Source organism: Canis lupus, chromosome 36, assembly GCF_003254725.2.
Source record: "Canis lupus dingo isolate Sandy chromosome 36, ASM325472v2, whole genome shotgun sequence".
NCBI classification, from domain to species: Eukaryota; Metazoa; Chordata; class Mammalia; order Carnivora; family Canidae; genus Canis; species Canis lupus.
In genome coordinates, this window is record NC_064278.1 from 24,944,562 (window position 1) to 24,966,283 (window position 21,722).

The following is a 21,722-nucleotide window of genomic DNA, read 5'->3' on the forward strand; positions in this document are numbered from 1 at the left end:
TGTTTTTAAATATAGGTATGCAAATCTATTTCAATTAGTGAAGGTAGGTTGACCTGTAAATAAATGGCAGGAGAATCAAGAGGCCATAACTTTAGAGAAAGCCTGTTGCCATAACATCAAGAAAGCTAAGAATCTCAGATTTCACTACTTTTTATTCTAAAGAAGAGCCGAGTATATAATTTTATCTTTAATTTACTTCACATTTCAATATAACACTATATTTTCTATTTTCTCTTTTCACGCACATGCACTCACACACACATACACAAAATGTATGTGTCCACCAATCGAGAGCTCAGAAAGGGCCAATCTATATTAATAAAATAGAAATTTTCAAAATTTGGATGAACCACAAACCAAAAGGAAAAAGATTAATGTATTAAGAAAATAATGCCTTCTGAGGCAAGATTTGATGTCAACTCTTGCAGCCTCTTTCCATGATTAACAGTTTTGTGTATAAGTAACAAAAATAATTTACTATACCTGATTTTTAACACCGGCATATCTTTTCAGGTGTTTTATAAATTCTGGTCGAGAAGTGTTTCGTGCAATTATAAGAGCCATGCTTCCATTATTTAATCTGAAATTAAATATTTGTATTTGACATTGAGAAGTTTATTAAGTGATTGCAACAGAAATTACTCGGTATCATTCCTTCTAACAACCACATTTAGTAGAAGTTTTAGGCAAAACTGATTAATCAACATCACATTAAATTTATTTCCAATTCTTAAATCTTATCTTGCTGTGTTATTTTTAAATGGCACAGCCAGCCCTTCAAATTAGTTTTATTAAAAATTGACTTCCTTTTCTGTAAGTTCTTATTTTAAGGGCTTTTAAAAAAAAAAAGAAGAACTATCATGCTTCCTATTCACATATCATTTAAAATCCAATAGATTTACTTAGGGATTCAAAATGTGACATCATGTATGTTTTTAAAAGATTTAAAATAACAAATAAATACTAATAGTATAACAAATTATTCAATACTTCCTAGAACCGACAGTGTGATTTTTAAATATTTACATACGGGCAGGTCTCAGTGACATAAGAAAATAAATCCAAGTGGCCCCTTGTTGGATAAAAGGGACAAATGCTACGACACATGTTCAGTTAAATGACTGAGCATTTTAATCTTGCATAACTGTTCAGTTTAATATAAGAGACTACAAATTTAGAGATGTGATTTAGTGCCAAAAAAGCCACTTACAAATGCATCTAGCTTTAGAAGGCAGTTTGCAGAAATATGTGCAAATGACTTCTAGCTTGATTTCAAGGCAAATATAAAGTTATTCCAAGAATAACAACAACATAAAAAAGAGCTCTTTGAATCTTATGGAAGCTCAGGTCAGAGTTTGTAAGGGATCTTAGAGATTATCCAGTCATTCACTCAGTTTATACAGAAGGAAGAAAAGACCCCAAGTTTAAGTGATTTGTTCAAAGGCACACAGAGAAAAACAAAATCATCACTGGCACCAGATCTCTTAATTCCGAGAGTCCAATGCTCATTTTATTCAACATGCCACGTCTTCCCAACTGGAAATAATTAGTGCCAAGACACATTCAGGCTACTGTTTTGTGTTTACATTTTCAAAAATTGCTTAATTTTTCATTAACATGAAAAGTACTTCACATGTCTACTTTTCACCACTTTATAGTAATTGAAACACATCCTATGTGCTTTCGCGGTTTTAAATGTTTTTTATATATTACATATTTACTGTTAGAATACTGAAAAGAACACTAATTTCTATCAGCAATTTGCACTGAGGTATTTTGAATTAAATTATACTTTATTGTGGAAAAAAAATGAAACTGGAGGTTCAATCTCCTGGGCAATGATTCTGAATCCCAGAAGCTAAATCTCTGACTACCTCTGGTCAGCCAAGGCATGGTATGAAGGCCTTTGCAAAAAAAAAAAAAAAAAAAAAAAAAAAAAAAAAAATCAGTGTTCAATTACAGTCCACAAAGGAAATCTCTAACTAGTCATCCACTGAAAAATTAATACTGGTTAAACCTAGAGAGAATAAGGAGTGGAAGTCCAGGCAAGCTGGAAAATGTATGGAACAGCACTGAAAGAGGCAAGAATCAACTCCCAGAAGAGGAGACTACCTCTCCTGAAGGTCAAGCAAGCTTGAGTCTCAGAGATGAAGTAGGATTAAGTATTGTCTTGAGTCAGCTAGTTGTTTTTCACGTTTAGTGAGGGAAACCCATTAGGGGGGCACACCGCTATCTAGGATTTCTGAAGGTACAGGCAGGAAACTATTGAGCTCAATTTCTATAACACAATAAGCTTCAAGATAACTCCTTTCAAGTTTCAGCACTAAAGATAATGAGGACCCTGACATCTAGATTATTAATATTAAAATTTATAGTTTTTCTTCTTCTCTAACTGCAGATATTTCTCATGTTGACTGCCAAGGAAAAAAAAGTTTATATCAATCCCCTTGGCTAGCTGTTAATGATTCTGGTTAAGGATTTTGCAGGGAAGACAAAACTAATCATTAAAATTATGTCATAAACTGCCCTGGCACACAAGTCATTCTTTTATTCTACTTCCAGGGAAAAATCTAGATTTGACTATATTATACAACATTCATGATCCTTTCTTCTATGCTTTCTATGGGAGTGGGAGAGAAAGATTTTCAAATGAATAATGGATAGCTGCTTGAAAAGAATGTATGAGAGATGGTTTATATTTTTGTGGATAAAATGATATATAAAAGGTCTCAAGAAAATGTGGGCAGCAGATTCATATGTACCACTATTCACACTAAATATAAATAAGTGCAATTCAGCTTCCTTTGACTGAAGGTATCAAATATACCCACATATATACTATTCATGCTGAGGATATTTATGTCTGCTCTACCATTTGAAAGTAGAGATGTTCACAAGAAATACCAGAAATATAATGTTTTCGATGACCAGTAAATAAACACAAGTAAAGCAAGTAGGCATAAAGTGACACAGTGAAATCATGTTAATAAAACCCATGAAATATTTTAGCTTTAGTAATATTAAGAAACCAGTGATTGTCTACTATTTCGAGCTTAACAGTTGGTCTCCGCCTACTCAGATGCTAAGTCCCTGAGAATCTCTACTATTATTACAGTCCAAAATAATAATAATCCAGCCAGCCACAAGTTAGCAAGTATTCTAAAAGAAAAAAAAACTGGTTTATAGAAAAGTATTAGTGATTCAATAAAAATGCTTACTAACCTGGTATTAGGTGCCAAGCCTCTAGGTGCCACTGAACACAGGCAAGGGATTGCCATAATGCTGACATTCAAGAACTGACCCTGGATGGTTTGCCACTGATCATTACAGTCTAAAGGCAATGGAAGTGACTGGTTACTTTCCCTCACTAGAGCAAAATGTCACCAGAGCCTGCCTCAGTTCTCAAGGAGGTACGTTTAAACTTACCGGATTTGGGAGATCCTTCTGCCTTCCTAAAAATGAGAAAACAAAGAAAACCACATCACACCAAAAATAACATCTATTAAGTTGAGAAACTTCAAGAACCCAGTATGTTAAATATTTTCTTAGATTAGATACGGTAAGTGAAAATGTGTGAGTATATGCCGTTGCTGCATTACACTGTGTTGATTCATTGAAAGGTGGTGTCATCCATAACAATGATTTTCCATTTCTTTTAAAGACGAGAACATTTTCTTTGTGTGGCTTTGAGTAATGTTCGTTACTCAGGGCAGAAACCATGGGTTTTGCTGGGTTTTTTGGCTTATTGTTGTATCCAAAATGCTTGGGATATAGCATTCAATAAACAGGCTGTTGAATACATTCATAAATGATTGGACGGATGGATAGAGTGAACAGTGGTTTCTGAAGACAGAAGTCAAACCACATGGCCTACTAGAATTTCACTACTCCATATTCTTCACTAGTATTTTAGAAAAACAACCAAAGATCACAAGTCTAATAAAGTGTGTATATCAAACTGTTTCATGCTTTAAAGAAAGATACAGATGTTTCTGTTACTTTGAGCCCTTTACCTACCTTTCTTCTAAATCGTGAGAACTGATCAATGGTAAAAATGATATTTCACAGTCTTCAGGCCTAAAATACAGTAAATTTTGCTGTTAACTATCATGTATTCTAAGCCACAAAATTTTGGGTTTAAGAAAAAAAGACTTACTTAAGTTTTGCCAATGCCTTCATTACCGCAAAATCCCTTCGTTGGTTGGGTGACATCCATCGATGTTTTTCTGCCAAGGCCAAAGTTCTTCCACCAAAGCCAAACATGGCTGAGAACCCGAAGCGAAGAAGCTTTCCAGTGGTGCTAAAAGTGCAGACATCAACTGGTTGTACGTGCCCTTGAATATTATGTTGGATATCAGTCCATTAGTGAGAGTAGTAGGGCAAGTTGTCAAAATGGCAAACACAGAAGAGCCTATTTATTTACTTATAGAAGATCTCAAGCAACTTCACACCATGATAAATATCCTTGCTTTCTCTTCACCTCTCTTTACCTACAACTACTGCAATTGCCATTTTTAACTTTTTCAGGTACTAAGGTACACAAAGCAGTAAATATTGCAGTTTATTGTTATTTCACATAAAACATAGTTAAGGAAATTAAGTTCATGTGCAAAATAAACTTAGATTTAACAGTTTTTAAGTTTACAGACAATGGGAATCAATGGGAATAATAAAAATTCTAGAGTGGATGTGCAATGTTTTTCCTTTTTGTGTTTTTCTTTTAACAACAGAACCTCAGCCCTACAGTCTTGGTGTAGTCTAACAACACTATCTGATATACTTAAATAGTATGCGTGGGCTGTTTTGATCTGATTGTAAAAGTGTGACCTTAAACATCATTATGATTTTTTTTCTTACAAGATTATAGTGAAATTTCATTTACTGTTCTTGGTGGTGCCTCTGCTCTGAAAAGAGAGGCAGTCCAAATAGTGAAGCTTTGCCTAATGGACTTCTGGTTTTTAGTAAAACATTTCTCTGATCCGAGACACACAGAACTTGTCCTTCCTTGGATAAGTCTGACAGAAATAAAATAGCCTTATATAAATATAAAAACTTCCTTATCAAAAAGAAACTTCCTTATGAAACATGAACTTGTTTGAAAGAATTCTTACCCATTATAATGTGCAAAGTTGCAGTTACCACATGAGGGATTCCATGAAGAGAATGTGCCAGTACATTAGTAGAGCCTGCCAAATCAATTTTAAAAGATGTAAAATCAATGTAGTGTATGTTTTAAGTTATCCACTTGCTCTTACTTTAGGAGATATCGCTATGTATCGTTCAAATGAAAAATCAATGAAAGTTTATACATTTTCATTAATAGCTTAGATTCACATTGAATGGTTGTCAAATTACCGTTTAGCCTTTAAACAACTTAAAATTAGAAAATAGTTTAGAGTATTTACTTGCTCACAGATTTTTTTCCCATCATTAATGTCTACTTTCTACCAAAATAAACTAGCGGTATCAAAGTCTACTCTATCTTCAACGAGTGGGCTTCTAACTTCTTTCACAAAATGAACACCAAGAGCATTAAGGGTGTCTCTGGAGAGCCGAGACAAATGCATAAATACATAAATAAAAATCCAAATAGTAATGAAGAAAAAAATTTTAAATCCCTACAAAGTACAAAAGACATGTTTTAAATACATTTAACGACTCTTAGAGATAAGCTTTCATCCAAGAGAGGATTCCCCTCTTATCTGACAAATGGTATCCTAGATGAAGAAAATATTTAATTCCATAGTATTTACCATGCTATAAAAGTCTTTTTGAGATGTTATACGTTTCTTATTTTCATAATCATTAGGATGATTTAAGATCCACATGAATTTTTGCCAACAGCCTATGAAAGAAAAGAGCTCTCCTCCAGTTAGGGTCTCGGAGACCTTGAGGTAAAAGCCTTCTTCTGAAGAGGAAGATTCCAACTAGCCCCTGCCATTCCCAGGAGGCTAAAAGGCTTTAAAAATTAAGAAGCTACAAGTTTCCTTGAATTACAGATTATAAGAAAGAAATCCAGTAATAGCTGAGAGCTGTGAAAGCATGGATGTGTGGTGTACCGCAGCTATCAAGGCAAAGACTAGCCCCCTGGACTTGTTCTTTAGGAACATTCCTGTGTGGTCATACATGATCTCTTCAATTTGTATCACTTAACTGATGTGTGTCTAGGGTTGTTCGGCCGAAGAAGCTGAGGCTACTCAGACCTTTTCAACCAAGGCTGTCATTAAATTAATCACCATAAGGGACTGATCTAATATTAATGTCTTCCAGGCCTCTAGTGATGCCAATTCAAAGAAAAGTCCACCTCAACCAATTAGTAAACCTGTTCCAACTGATTCATCAAAGGGTGAATTATGCTCTGAACTCTGTTATTCAGAATATGGTCTACGGTCCAGCAGTAATACCATGGTGCTTATTAAAATGTAGACTCTTGGGTCCCACTCCAGACCTCCTGAATCAGAGTCTGCATTTTATAAGATCCCCAGGTTATGTGTGTGCACAGTAACTTGAAGAGTGCTTCTTCTAGAAGAGATGTATGGTCCAGGGATCAGCAGCATCAACATTACCTGGGAGCTTGTTAAAAAGGCAAATTTTGGGATGCCTGGGTGGCTCAGCGGTTTGAGCATCTGCCTTCGGCCCAGGGTGTGATCCTGGGGTCCTGGGATCGAGTCCCACATTACGCTCCCTGCATGAAGCCTGCTTCTCCCTCTGCCTCTGTCTCTGCCTCTCTCTGTTTCTAATAAATAAATAAAATCTTTAAAAAAAAAAAAGTGATTTCTGGGTCTCACTTCCAACCACTAGAATTGGAAGGTCTGGAAGTGAGACCCGGATGTCCATGCCTTAGCAGGTTCTCAAGGTGACTCGTATGCACTCTAAGGTTTAAGAACGAGGAGTCCAGAGACCTGTTGCTCAGTGGATCTTTACCCAGGAGTCAATTACCTAAGCCTTTCCAATTATCCTTTGACCATCTACGGCCTGCCCTTTGGTCATCTAATTGCTAATTAATCTGGAATGGGTGGGAGGGAAGAGAGGAAACAAATCAACCTATTTTGCTTCCCAATCAGATTTATGGTAAAGGTTTTGGAGGAGGCCACGTAATTAGAGTGAGATATTTAGGATTATCAATGGATTACAGTACTCCATGAAACACATTTCCTCCATTACCGTGGTTAATTAGGAATAGACCATAAAAGCATTCCTCTAGAAAGGCTATTAAAGAACATAATGTAATGTTGTCATGTGCAATAGAGAATGACACATATCATGACTCAAGAAAATAAAGACCATTTATTCCCTGTGAGGTTGAAGTATGCTAAGCATGCCCAAATACAGATCCTTTCAGGCTGCTAAGGATCACTTTCTTTTTACATCTCAGGCTTTGCACCTTGACAACTTTTTCTTAACTCCATAGAATCTGCAGAGAGGCACGACCAGAAGCCAGAAAATTGTTTCCGTCATCTTCTACGCTGATTAACCTGTTCCTCGGTCCTTAAGAACAGTTTTTTAATTCTCTGAATTTTAAAAGGCAAGTTTGGGATCCCTGGGTGGCGCAGCAGTTTGGCGCCTGCCTTTGGCCCAGGGCGCGATCCTGGAGACCCGGGATCGAATCCCACGTCGGGCTCCCAGTGTATGGAGCCTGCTTCTCCCTCTGCCTATGTCTCTGCCTCTCTCTCTCTCTGTGTGACTATCATAAATAAATAAAAAATTAAAAAAAAAATAAAAAATAAAAAAAATAAAAGGCAAGTTTGTGAGGAAAGTGGATATAATATGGTAATACTATAGATTGCTCTGTATTTTTGTTTGGATGATCTAAAAGACAGAGTACAATTTCCAAAAACAAAATGTGATCCATCTGAAAAGATGTCTACATGCCAAAAGAACATGCTGCTCACATAAATAACGGCTATGTAATTTTAGCATCCTCACAAAAGCTATAAATGTTCTACCTCAAGGTAAACATTTTAATTAGCCTGAAAAGTTCTTTTTCTTAACAGCTACCAGCAACTTTGCTCACCACCACCTCCCCAGACCTGCTAAAGGGTGCCAAATACACAGAGGTAAGGACGGAAGTAGCAGTTCATCTAAAGCATGAATGATGGAAATACCAGGCAGAAACTATGGAGGCAAAAAGAAAAAAAGGAAAAAAATTGTCCTTGGAAGTGCAAGCACTTCTGTAGAACAATTAACTTAATTAACCAGACCCCATGAATATTCATAAGGCCGTTAATGTCTCCCACATCCAAACAGATAAATGTGATGTAATGACTTCCTAGTCAAGCATATCTAAAATTCTCATGAAAACTGCACCTACACTTTGGTTCTTTGCCTGAAATATCATAGAAATTAATAGTCCCTTGGCAATATTTTATTCTCCTCAAATTAATTGGCAAGCATGAATTTATTTATGTGAACGCTATAGGAATATATGGTTTGCAGCCATCAGTATGTGGATTGTGCCTTGTTTTACAACAACTGGATTGCTTTTTTTTTTTTTTTTTTTTTTTTTATGTCCTCTCTGGCTTTTTCCTCTATCCTCCCCCCACCCCTTTAATCGGAATCTCTCAGTATAGTTCCTTAGCACCAGTTCCCATGGCAACAAACACCATTGCTAATGGCCAGCAGTTCTAATACAGGCTTCCCCACATCTGATCCATCTGAGTCTGACCATAATTCAGCGGCTTAGTCTGTTGGCTCAGTGGAGTCATTTACTAAACACTCTCCCTCTGGGTGTCTCTCTCCAGGAGGCAAATGGCTTCAAAGGCAGACTGTCTTCTGTGTGCAATTGGAGACTTCCTGCCTAGCCCTTGTCCCCCCTTGTTCACCATTCCCTATCAGAGCCCCGATGGGGCCCTGAGTCCTCCCATCAGCCCAGCCCACACACGACATCCCCCTCCTTATGGAGTCCAGAAGCTGGAACTCCCGGACAGAGGCCACAATTTTGGCAACAGGCTATATTTGCTAAGGAAAATGCATTCAAATGGCATGTTAAAAACATCAGCTTAACCACTGGTTTTTCTAGCTAACTATTCACTGCATGTCAAATGCGTGTGTCTTCCCACTTTTGCTCCATAGCAGTTAATAAGTGACCTCAGCAGTGTACATACTAGTAAGAGGAAATGACCGTGGCACATCCCCTTGGCACGCAAGGTAACGTTGAAAAGCTCCACCGTTATAGACAGAGCTCCTAAAATGACATGAAAAGGTAAAAGTGGCTGGCTCCACTTCGCCAGCATCTTTTTGTTGTTGTTGTTGTTTTCCTAGTTGACATGATTGTGTTCTCTTCTGCCTAAAGACCATCCAAGGTTTTTCTTAATTATTGGGATATATCCAAATATGTCTCTCCTTTTAAATTCTTGGAGTTTTTTGTGTTTTTTTCCCCCCTTGGAAAGACTTCACAGTCCTTAAAAGAGTATTTGTACATCTTTCGTTGTCAATTAACAATACTAAATATACTGAAATCCATACTAAATGAATGTGGTCATCAAATGGATAGAATGAATTGTTCTTTGCTGTGTAATGATTTCCTATCTTCATAGGAAACAATAATTGTTTCTGTTTTATTTACAGAGATAATAACGTGCGATGTTTTCAAAATGAAAACTAATCACTTTCCATCACTATTGTTTGTTTAAATAATTTGGGAGGAGTGACTGGCATAACGTAATCCACTTGTGAAAGATGTTCTCGTCTTTTCTGGATGCCAGGGCAGCCGGGCTCTGACCTCCCCCTTCACCCTCCCTCCCCCTCATCACAAATTCTCCTAGTACAGGCTCCCAGCAGGGTGTTCCCTTGCTCTAAAACCTCCCATTGTCCCTACTGCTTATCAAACACAATTCAGACCCCTCCCTGTGGCGTCCAGGAATCCCCAAAGTTTGGGACTATTTTGATCCCATCCCCCACCCAACAATGGCCTGTGTTCTATTTCTCAATGCTCCTGGATTATTTGTGCAACGAAGGAAATAACTCCTCCTCATCTTCTCAGGCCAGAACCTACCCATTCTTTGGTCTAATTCAACTTGCTCTATAATGTTAGAGCATTATACTTGCTCTATGTTTTCTATACATTCGTTCACTTAATAAACTTCGTTGAGCATTCACTGTGTCACGTTCTATCCCAGCCGCTGGCAATACAGCAGTTACGATGAATTTTTTTTGGCATTCTCAACTCAAGGTTATCTATTTATACTCTTATATAAATAGATAATACATATCTATCTGTACTCTGATACTCGAGGTTATCTATTTATTCTCTATTTGTACTCTGAGAGTTACCGCATGACATCGTGAGCAGCTTGTGAGTGGCCTTGTTTTGAAATTTCATACCTGGTACTGTGTGATCATTAGACCTTTATTTGGAAGACAGAATAATAATAATCCCATTTGTTGAATATTTAACTATGCATCAAGTCCTCCACAGATACCATCTAATACAACAAAAGCCTTATAATGAGATGACTATATGTGTATCTTTTTTTTTTTTTTTACAGATGAGAAAAATGAGGCTCAAAGAAATTAAATAACTTGTCCAAAGTCTCGCATTTGCTTAGCAGAGATGCCAAACTTGGTTCTTTCAGATTCAAAGTCTGTGCATTTAACTCTGTGTTATACTGTCTAGGTTAGGAAATAAGAGAAAGACAGGAGGAGAGGTTCCAGTTAGCAAATCCACGGCCCCTTGCTTGCCTGCTGGTATTAACCCAAGCGGAAGCTGTGCTCGGACAGGGGTGAGGATGCTCTCTGTTTCTTTCCCAGCATTCTTCTGGGCTCTAAGGAGCAAAGCATGGGCAACTTCACTGGCAGATCCATCTCCACCAACACAGACGACACTAGAAAACAAGAAATTAAGAATGCAACTCTTTAAACTAATTGGTAATAATCCATGAAATCTCAACTTCGAAATAGTCATCTTATATATTCATGTGAATGGTACTTACATGCCCCTTGCCACACTTTAGCAAGTGTCAATGAGTAAGAAGGCTTCCGCACTGGTAAAGTTGACTTCACAAATACAATACCTACACGATACCCCGTGGACACAATGGTTTTCAGTGGGTTAAGAAGCATTACAACATCTGAACATGTTATTTCACATCAGCCTGCGTTCTGCTCTGCTAATATCCAAAAGTATATTGTTCTCAATTTGTTTATATTAATAGTCATGTGCAATTCATTTAACCAACTGCTAATTTTCAACATAGCTCCAAAAAGACCGACAGCTGTAAAAGTCATGTAAACTATGAAACTTTAAAGCTACTTATCATTAGCATATAGAGTAATTGCAAACTTGAACTGTGTTTTGTCTTTTGGACATGACTGCTACATGGCACTATGAAAGTTATTGATACCACTCTTGACTCTAGTCAGTACTGCTCACAATTTTTTTAAGACCTTGTAAGTGGACTGTAGTAGAGGTGGTGGTAGGACTCCATGAAAGTAACGTATAAGATTTCAGAAATGTGTTTCATAATGATTTGTATTTAAAAGATGCAAAATAATCTTAAGTAGCAAAATCATATTAATTGATCCAAAAGGAGGAAGACTTTGTGTTATTGGAAGCAGGCGTCATAACTCCAGGCCTGTAAGGGCCCCCCAGAAACAGAAGAGCAATGCTGAGTCTAAAGGAGGAACAGATTCTCCGCTCGGCCCACTCACATCGTCTGGGAGGCAGGCCTAGATTTTTCTACAGATTTTTTTCATCCTCTGATTTCTCTAGAGGAGCCACAGATTCTGACTTTTGGGTGAGCCATTTTATCCACTCACATTCAATATATTTAAAACCTCTCTATGCCAAACAAAGCCTATGGACCATGAGCAGCAGGTTTTATTTATATTAGGGTTTATTTATTTATTTTAGAGAGAGAGCAGGAGGGAAGGGAGGAGGTAGAGGGAGAGAGAAACCCAAGCAGATCCCACACTCAGCAAGAGCCTGAGGCAGGGCTCGATCTCAAGACCCTGAGATCAGACCTGAGCCAAAATCAAGAGTCGGACGTTCAACTGACTGCACTACTGGGTGCCCCAATCACCAGGTTTTAAAATAGTTTCTGAAGTTTAGGAAGCTCTGGACATTGGTGAATACAGAGCCTGAGAGTCCATCAACCCCCCTCACCTTGCTCTCAGCCTCCCAACCCCTGCGCACATCTGAGGTTCAGCCCTAGGGCTGCACACAGCCTGGCAGGCCCAGTCCCCCCTAGGTATAAGGGATCCAGGACATAGGATAGACCCAGGTCATTTGATGTCTGAAGTGGTTCTAGGGGTACCTAATGTGGCCACTGACTCAGAAAGAAGTGACTGTACCTACTGAGGGTTGACTTTATGTCAGAAAATACATTGGTTCTTTTCTATTACATACTAAGAATTCTGCAAAGCAGGCATTAGCCTCATCTTTATAAGTGGAGAAACCAAGGTTTGATGTGAACCTTGTCTATAGGATTTCAAATATCACGGAGATTTGCAAACATTCAACGAACTTCATTGTAATGATCAAATTCATGCCCTTTCCTACCTGCTAGAGTGTGTGTGCGATCTAAAAGGAGCACATAAAGTCATCCAACAAAACATCTAACTTGGCACAGAAGAACTTGGCTTTTCCACTTAGTATGGCAACATCTAAACCCTGGGATCCTGCATAGTGTCTCCTGGAATTGATAGAGATGGCTCCTCTGTGAACATACTCTGCTACAAAAGCCTTTGAGTTTTTGTCATAATACCTTCTATTTTACTTTCAAACTTTAACAAATTATAATTACAACCATCAAGTAACATTTGGTGAATAATCACTATGTACCAGGTACTGTTTTCAGCACTCTCCTGTATTAACTCATTTAATTTAGACAATAACTATATGCAATGGATACTTTTACTTTCAATTTCAAGTTAGGAAACTAAGGCAAAGAAAGATTAGATAAGTTGTCCAAGGTCATTACATAATAAGTGACAGAAGGACTGGAAACATCATAATTCCACCTTAGAGACTGCACTACCACTATTCCATGTGTTCTAATCCTTTCCTATATGTGAAACCTAATGAAAATCACCTTATGAGAGGTTTATTATTTTGAAAATCAGTTTACCAGTGGAATCACTGTGGGATGAAATGCATTAAGAAAAAAAATATACTCATGTTGATAACTATTGTATCATCAAGATCACCTCCAGGAATAGTTACTCAACCGGAGGGATGTACTTAATGCAAACATATCACAAGAGTCTGGATGTCACAAGAAAAGGCAAAGCAAACAAACACCCACAACATTATGTGTTAATAACCACACTTGAGAGTTACACTAAAACATGAACCTTAGAGTAACTATTCCTTGGCATATGGTACATCTTATATTTTCAGAAAAAGTAAACTCCTTCTTGCCATGACTCCAAATACAATGATTCCGTCTGGAAAAGTACAACTAGAGGCCAATACGTTACTTCTCTTCATAAAATTTCTCTTTCTATAATTTTTAAATTGGTGTTTCTTTGTCCACAAGCCAATATCATCTTTGAAATGTTTAATATGTCACTAGGATTTGATTTAAACGTTTTCTTTTTTGAAAACAGGTGCTTTTTAAATTTTAAATGCCTGATTTAGTAATACAGATAATGTGGTCAATGTGATCAGATGTCAATGGTAGTCAGATAATATCTGAGTCAGTGTGGGTCTAGGTAATGGTGCAATTTTTAAAAAGAAAGGAAAAATTGTAATTCAACAAATCAAAAAAAAAAACCTTGAAACAAAACCGAGAAAATATTATGTTTATAACTTCATAAGAGCATAGATTAACTTAACCATGTCCACACTTATAAATTCAACTGTTACCACTTCGAGTCTCTATACCTTATAATACTCTTTTCTTTGCCTTTACAAAACTTTCTAATGATGCATAGTAAAAATCAGGGGCAAACGAAAAGTGACACTCCTACAATTTTTAGCAATGGGTCTCTGAGTGTTCACTAGAACACAGTGGATTTGCACAACTGCCATCTTGAGTAATGATAGATGTGTTCCTGTTTGCTTTTTGGTCACAATATGTCTTCACAGAAACAAACATATGTAACTCGTTAAAAATCCCTAATCTTAGCAAGTAACATTTAGGTTACGTGCTAAGTAACAGTAACTAAACCACTTTGCTTTATTAAATAGTATACACAAAATATTTCTTGGATCTTAAACTCTCTAGTCTGTGTCTAAAAACCTTTCAATCCCACCCTATCAATAGCTCCACTTGAGTCAGGCAGAAATGCTTCAGGCCCAAATTCTTGAAGGAATCCCCTCTCTCATCAAAAGACCATAGAGTCAGGGGGGTAGTTGATCCCAACCTTGAATCATTTGTACCTATTCCTCATAAAGTGCTCCAAGAACCACTCTTTGAACAAGTTCAGAAACCAGGAAATATGCTATATATTATCGACTATAATGGTCATGCTGTACATTATGTTCCTACGACTTATTTATAACTGGAGGTCTTGTACCTCTTGATTTCCTTCTCTCATTTCACCCACCCAAACCTCCTCCTCTCCAGCAACCACCAACCTGTTCTATCTTGCCATTTGCAACACGCAAGGACCTAGAGAGTATTATACTAAATAAGTTAGAGAAAGATAAATACAATGATTTCACACATATGTGGAATCTAAAAACCAAAATTTGTACAAAGCACCGTTCTTCTAAAGTGTCTAAAGAAACTATGTTTCCATTGTTCTCCCCATATACTTATTTACATAATTCCAAGTGGAGTGATTTAAAATAACCATTTTACTAAGTTTTCCCAGCTTCCAGTAGAAAAACTGGGCCCATGAAAATTAATGAGATATTTAAGGAATCTTAGAAAATAGATTTTCCATAGAAATTTTTTAAATTATTATAAGTCCTAAATAAATTAGCATGCTGTGGAATTCAGAAACAGCTAAATCACAGTGGTGGAAAGGGGAAGAGGAAGAGGGAGAAGCAGACGCTCTGCTGAGCAGGGAGCCTGATGCAGGCATTGATCCTGGGACTCCGAGATCATGACCTGAGCTGAAGGCAGCTGCTTAACCAACTGAGCCACCCAGGCACCCTTCTGCAGAATTCTTCTTGATCCTTACACAGTATAATTACCAGTGGAACTTATACATACCACATTTGGTGGAACACTTCAAAATGCTGATGGGCAAGGCCAGGTCTAATATGTATGATATCTGTTATCCTCATTATTTATATAATCACGTTTTGAAGAAAGGACTTATTTGCAATACCGCCACACTTACATACTCACAAGCTGTATTTCAGGACTATGCAGCGTATTAATGCAGTAGCTGGTGGGCATGATTATTCCCCCAATTACTTTTCTTAAATTGTATACTTACAAGATAATTTGCCAAATGTAGCCTGTTAATCAATCTGTCTAGCTTTAAATATAAAGCTTTTAAGTAATCTCCTACCTCATATTCTTCATCCTCAATATTTATATAACATTGCCATCTAGATTTGCTCCTCTCAGATTCCTTTTTGAAAAGTTCGGTTTTTACTTATCAAACTCTCTTCTTAACTCACTAATATTGTTTTTTTTAATCAAAAAATATTAAGCATTTCTGGGAAAATTACCCTGTTAGCGCTCCATTTTGATTGCATCACTTTCCTTCCTAAAATATTCTAATAGTTCTTTGGGAAGAACAAAGTCTTTCGCTCTACAGTTCAAAGACACAACTGTCCTTCCTGATATTTTGTTTTTGGCCCATCACCGTGTGACACAAATAACTCACATGCTTGCCACTTTTTAAAACCCTGAAATATCAACCCTTGGAAAAACCTTCCCTAAGATAATGTTTTTGTCTTACACATCAATCCATCACTTTAGCAAACTGATTTGCCTACTTTTTAAAAATGGTTATTAGAGTACATCACTTGCCTCCAGTGCTTGATGACAGTGAACAATTTCTACATAATAATGTATTGCAAGCAACAGTTTCCAATGTCTAGTGTGGATAACACACTTAACTAGTAGCCACTAAATTATAAAAGAATTAAAATTAGCATCTTTTTTTATACTGGAAATAATATTTACATATTTTTAAAAGATTTTATTTATTCATTTGAGAGAGAGTATGAACATAAGTGGGGAGTATGGGGTAAGGAGCAGAGGCAAAGGAGAAGCAGACTCCCCCCTGCGCAGGGAGCCCGGTGCTCCATCCCAGGACCCCGAGATCATAACCTGAGCCAAAGACCGATGCTTAACCAACCGAGCCACTCAGACACCCCAATATATTTGTTTTTATAAAATATTTACCCTCAATCACAGCCAAATTAACCAGTAGGCAGCTATGAGCACTATCAATAAATTTGCAAAAGAGCATCACAATAGTTATATCATGTGACCCTCCATCATTTCTTTTCTAGATACTAACATGGTTAGAGCCAAGAATGAAGGACTAAAGATGCACATTAGGTCAGCGGAATGTGATACTCTGATTTCCCAGTACTTACAGGTTTCTCCTTTTGTCTTCCTATGCCCAATCCTGAGAGGTAGATGACCATGCCATATTTATCATTAATTGCTATTACATAGATGTGTATGGAACAGTCTAATCACATACCCCGCAAATGCTGAAATATTTTTAAGTCCCAAATATGTGGCTAACAACTAATGAAAACATTTCATAACATAAGCTATATGACATAGACAGATTGATAATATAACCTACCCATCAAACTCCTGGAGTTCACATTCCTTAAGCAGTGCCAGAGCATGCCCTTCATATTCTGTGACTATTAAAAAACAAAAACCAAAAAAAAAAAAAAAAAGTAGGTGAAAGTTTTAAACAACGATCTACACTTTTTAACTAGTTTGGCAAACTAATATGATAAACATATGGTTAGGTCATAAAACAACATTTATTCTTGAATATTTATATTTTAATCATGGGAAAGAGGATTAAGTGTTACTGGCCTGACGTGTTTTATAGCTTTATGGAAAAGAGGGTCATATATTTGTTCCAACTACATAAGTCATTTGGGGATATCCCACACGTAGCAGTCGGATCATTTATCTCGGTGCCTGTCTGTTCAGTGTTCCCTTCCTGATATTATAAATAAGATAGATTTCCTTTAAATCAGAAGCCTAAGAGCAGCCGTATTTTGGAAATAAGGCATATTAGCTGGCATCAAGCAGTCAATGTTAAATCGCTTTGGCAACCTTACATGAATAAATTAGTTGAAAGGTTAGTGTAAGATTTACATACTAGAAGAATGTGTATCTGGAACTGCTAGACTCAAAAGAGGTGGAGCTGGATGTGAAAATAATGAAGCCAAGCCAACACCAATGATGACAGACCCAAAGCCGAGGAGGAAGGTGGCACAGACCCACCAGAGCCGGATCCTCCGAGGAAATGAATCTGTCACTCCCTATCGCTGTCTCTACAATCACGATGCCCTATGCAGTATTGTAAATGCCAGTGGAGACAGGATAAACTGGCACACTGCAGATGGCACCAAGCATCCCAACCACATTTAGCATTTTCTAGGGCAGTGTTGCCAGAAGAGACAGCCCAGCTGTATCCACCCATCAAAGATTTCTGCTGACTGACATGACACTGCAGATGGATTTTTTGTGTAAGAATGTGCATCATTATATGCAAGATTACATTAATCTTTCATGCCTGTCTGTCCCTGGTGCCAGCATGGTTCAAGCTTTTCCTACAATGTTTTTAGATATTGTTAAGAATTATTAGTCTTGGTGTCTAAAAGAATCATTCTGTATCCAGCGGCATTACATTGTAATTCTCCCAAAGCTTATCCAAATGCTGTTAACATTCACATGAATAAAACTTCTCTATATTAAATTCTAATCAGAAGAAAGCTATGAGAAAACTAAGTATGAAATATTAATATTAATAAACTCGGGAGGTTAAGTCATCATAAATGATTGTGTTGACCATTTATAAACCTCAGCAAGTAGTTGCAACCTTAAAAATACAAAATAAAATGTTAGATAGATATGCACACTGAAAACACTTCATGACATTATGAAGAGATATCTATGCCGAGAATCAGTTTTAATAAATCTTGCTTTTATGCTAAAGCTTCCCTTGGTCGAGCTTTCCAAATCCAATACAAAATTAGCTTTAAAATTAGGCTATGACTAAAAGCTACCTTTATTTAGGACAAATTTTAAATAATATTCTATTTCTTTGACCTTGCAGGTAGAATTTGATGATATATTGATGCACATTATCAAAGAAAGGTGATTTTTAAAATGACATTGGAAAAGGCAAAAAAAAAAAAAGATAGTGACCGGGAACAAAGAGAAAAGATAAGAGAAACTTGATCACAACATATGAGGAAAATGAACAAAAGGAATGCAATCCTTGGCTTCAGGGAGCTCACACTCTGGAGGCAGACACTAGACACTAATTTTAAAACCTGAATACACAATATGAAATCGTGATAAGTGATTATAAAGAAAAATAACATAGGCAAAAAGGATAGAGAACAATCTGGACTACTACTCAGATACAGTAGAAGAAACTGGAGTATGTATTTAGACAGAATATTATGGGCCCTGGAGTCAGAAAGAGCTAGATTCACGTCATCCCACTCCAAATAAACATAAAAAGTAGACTGCTAGGCAAATGCAGTTTCAAAAAGTTACTCACCTTTTTTTTTTTTTTTTCCACTTGCTTTCCTTTTCTGAGGAGAAGGACACCCTATGCCCTTTCTATTCAGGAAATTTGGAGTTTCCATTCTTTACAAGGCTCTGAACTCAGCTCCCAGTACTGGGCTTCCCCCACCCATCCCCTAACCTTCCAGTTTAAATATTACTTCCTCAGGAAGACAAGACTGGAGGAAAGTACAGTCTTGAGGTTGACGCTGAATGTTGATGAGGAAACAGGCAGAGGCAAAAATCAGCTGAGATCTGGACTGAAAGATACATTTCTTGGTCTGGGGACAAAATTCGATAATGGGATAAGATGGCATTTTCTCTCCTATCCTATAGGTACTTCCGCCTTAGCAAGCTCCAAATGGAATCTGTCATTTCCACCTTCTTATTGCCTCTCAAACATATTGTTCTTTGTGTTCTATCATCTATTCCTTGCTACCCAAGATAAGAAAATTACTTCCTAGCCTCTCCCCCTCCTCACTCTCCACAACCACTCCAAGATCAAGACCAGTTGTTTTGGCCTTTATTGCTAACACATCCCATCTCAAGCCAATACCCATGATTCAGCCACTACTATTTTTTAAACTGGGCAGCATGACAGTCTCTTCTCTCCCTTTAACCTTTATCCTGCTCTCCCTAGAATGACTTTCTCAGGCATTCAATCGTATTCTTTTCCTACATAACTTCCACTGAGGACTCTTCACTGTCCCCAAAGACAATGCTCTAACTCTGACATCTGAGCATTAGAAACAGGATCGGCCATATACATCCACAATTATTTAAGGGATAACAAAAAGAAACTTTCATCCAGAAGTCTCTCCATAGCTGGATAGGATGCGTGAACAGGTATTATCCAGATTTTTACTAACATGCAGGGAAAATCGGAAAGAAATAATGTCTTGGCCTACTAGCATCTCTTGTGACTCAATTTTATCAAATTGCCTAGCATTGTACTGGGCAAGATCAAGAATAACAAGAGGCATTTCCAAGGGGAGAAGGCTTTAAGTGGAGACAGGGCCAAAGAGAAAAAATTCCAAGAGGAGATTTGGCAAAAAGTGTCAAAAGTTAAATTCATGATCCTATCAGAAGAGGGAAACAAAAGGTTGGCAACAAACTTCACTTTCTTGACAATTCCATCAGGGCCAAAGGGGAAGTAAAAAATTATCTGGTGACGAGGCAGTCCCATGGGCCCCAAGTTGGCAGAGATGGAGGCTAAATTCAGAGAAGTGTCTTTGACCACGATAATGATGGTGAGCATGATAAGGTCTAGCAGCTTTGTTAACACCAAAATTGACTGAAGGAGATGGAATTGCCTATCATGAGCAGGGGAGATTCGAGGGCAGACATAGTATCTGTTTCAAACGTTTCGGTGAGCCTTATCCACAAGATGGGACACATTTACTTTGCGTTACTACAAAGGAGAGCATCGACTCTAAAAATAACAGGGAGGCAAATGTCAGCTCACCAGTTCTCCCTGCGGTTTATGCCTTGCGCAGAGGCATGTGGCCAAAGGGGCAGATACACTTGCAATCTAGCTAAGATACCCAACTCAACAAGTTGGCGGCCTTGGGCAGAATCAGCCCAAAAAGGACACCCTTACGTAAGTTAGCACAAGCAAGGTGGCTTTTCTAATATGCACAAGGCACAGTGACCCTGACCTCAATGACCAGCGGTCCTCTCCAGTCACGGGAGACACCGCCACGGGGTACCCACGCAGAGGCTGAGAGTTCACCGTGCAGGAGTTGAACCACACCAACACTCCGCCACGGGGGCGAAATTAAGCTAGACAACCTCTACGGCTATTTCCAGTTGGATCTCTCTGTTGCCTTTTTTCACTTTATTGTTCTACAAATTATCCCAGGAATCTATGATCTCTCAGAAACTGGCTCACACCTTGTGAACAATGTAAATCCTAGAGCCCGCTCCGTTTGAGGAGCAAGATAAAGAAATGGTATCATATGCCAGCTTGGGCTTACCACGCCTGTTCTCCTTCGATTCATGGGCCAATACGTTATTCGAAAAAAATAACCTCCATTCTAAGTTCTTCCAGAAGTGTTTCTGATACACTAGAGAAGATCCCACCCTGGTGATGGTAGCGGAGGGGGGATGCAACTTCAGCTCATGTATTTCAAAAGATGCACGATCTATATTCAGAAGTAGTGTTTCAGCAGTAACCAAAATGAAAAGTATGTTTTTATTAAGGTGGTGATTTTTTTTTTAAACTGGAAGTTTATACCTTCTGACACCCTTCACTCATTTCTCCCACTCCCCACCTCTGGCAACCATACAGAGAACAGAACCAACCCGTTCTCTATACCCATGTGTTCAGTGGCGGGTTTGCTTTCTGTTTTCGCTTTTTATTTTTTTAAGATTCCACATATAAGTGAGATCAGACGGTAATTTATCTTTCTCTGACTTATTTCACTTACCATAATGCCCTCAAGGTCCATCCATGTTGTTAAAATGTCAGGATTTCCTTCTTTTTATGACCAAATAATACTCCATCGTGTATGTATATGCGTGTATGTACGTGGGTGTGTATATCACACACATACAGACACACATCTTCTTTAGCCATTCATCCACTGATGGACACTTAGGCCGCTAGGCTGTGGTAAATACTGCTGCAACGAACATGGGAGTGCAGCTATCTCTTTGATTTAGTGGGGGTTTTTTTTCTCCTTTGCATAAATACTCAGAAGTGGAATTGCTGTTATCATAAGGTGGTTTTATTTTTAAATTTTTGAGGACCCTCCATACTGTTTTCCACAGTGGCTGCACCTATTTACATTCCGGCCAACAGCGCATGAGGGCTCCCTTCTCTCCACATTCTCACCAACACTTGCTGTCTTTTTTGGTAATAGCCATCCTAACAGATGCGAGGTGATCTATTTCACTGCGGTTTTGATCGGCATTTCCTTGATGATTAGTGATGTTGAGCACCTTTTCATGTACCTGTTGGCCATCCGTATGTCTTCTTTGGGAAAACAGCTATTCAGATCCTCTACCTGTTTTTAATGCAACTATTAATCTTGCTACTCACTCTTAAAATAAATTTATAGAAAAAACCCTTTAAAGTGTACATGTCTAGCTAGAATT

At 37.8% G+C, this 21,722-nt stretch overlaps 1 protein-coding gene across 3 annotated transcripts in view; it reads right to left on the reverse strand.

Moving 5' to 3' along the window:
* Positions 1-21,722, reverse strand: part of CERKL (ceramide kinase like) — a 129,593-nt gene that overhangs the window by 27,275 nt on the left and 80,596 nt on the right. For all 3 annotated transcript variants that reach the window (XM_025460385.3, XM_035697466.2, XM_035697467.2), the window contains exons 4-11: positions 16,669-16,732; positions 10,681-10,823; positions 5,112-5,186; positions 4,157-4,334; positions 4,018-4,077; positions 3,427-3,452; positions 3,223-3,331; positions 484-580 (exon numbers count right to left, since the gene is read on the reverse strand). In XM_025460385.3, coding sequence (XP_025316170.1) covers positions 484-580; positions 3,223-3,331; positions 3,427-3,452; positions 4,018-4,077; positions 4,157-4,334; positions 5,112-5,186; positions 10,681-10,823; positions 16,669-16,732 — 752 coding nt within the window. The remainder of the gene's footprint in view (positions 1-483; positions 581-3,222; positions 3,332-3,426; positions 3,453-4,017; positions 4,078-4,156; positions 4,335-5,111; positions 5,187-10,680; positions 10,824-16,668; positions 16,733-21,722) is intronic.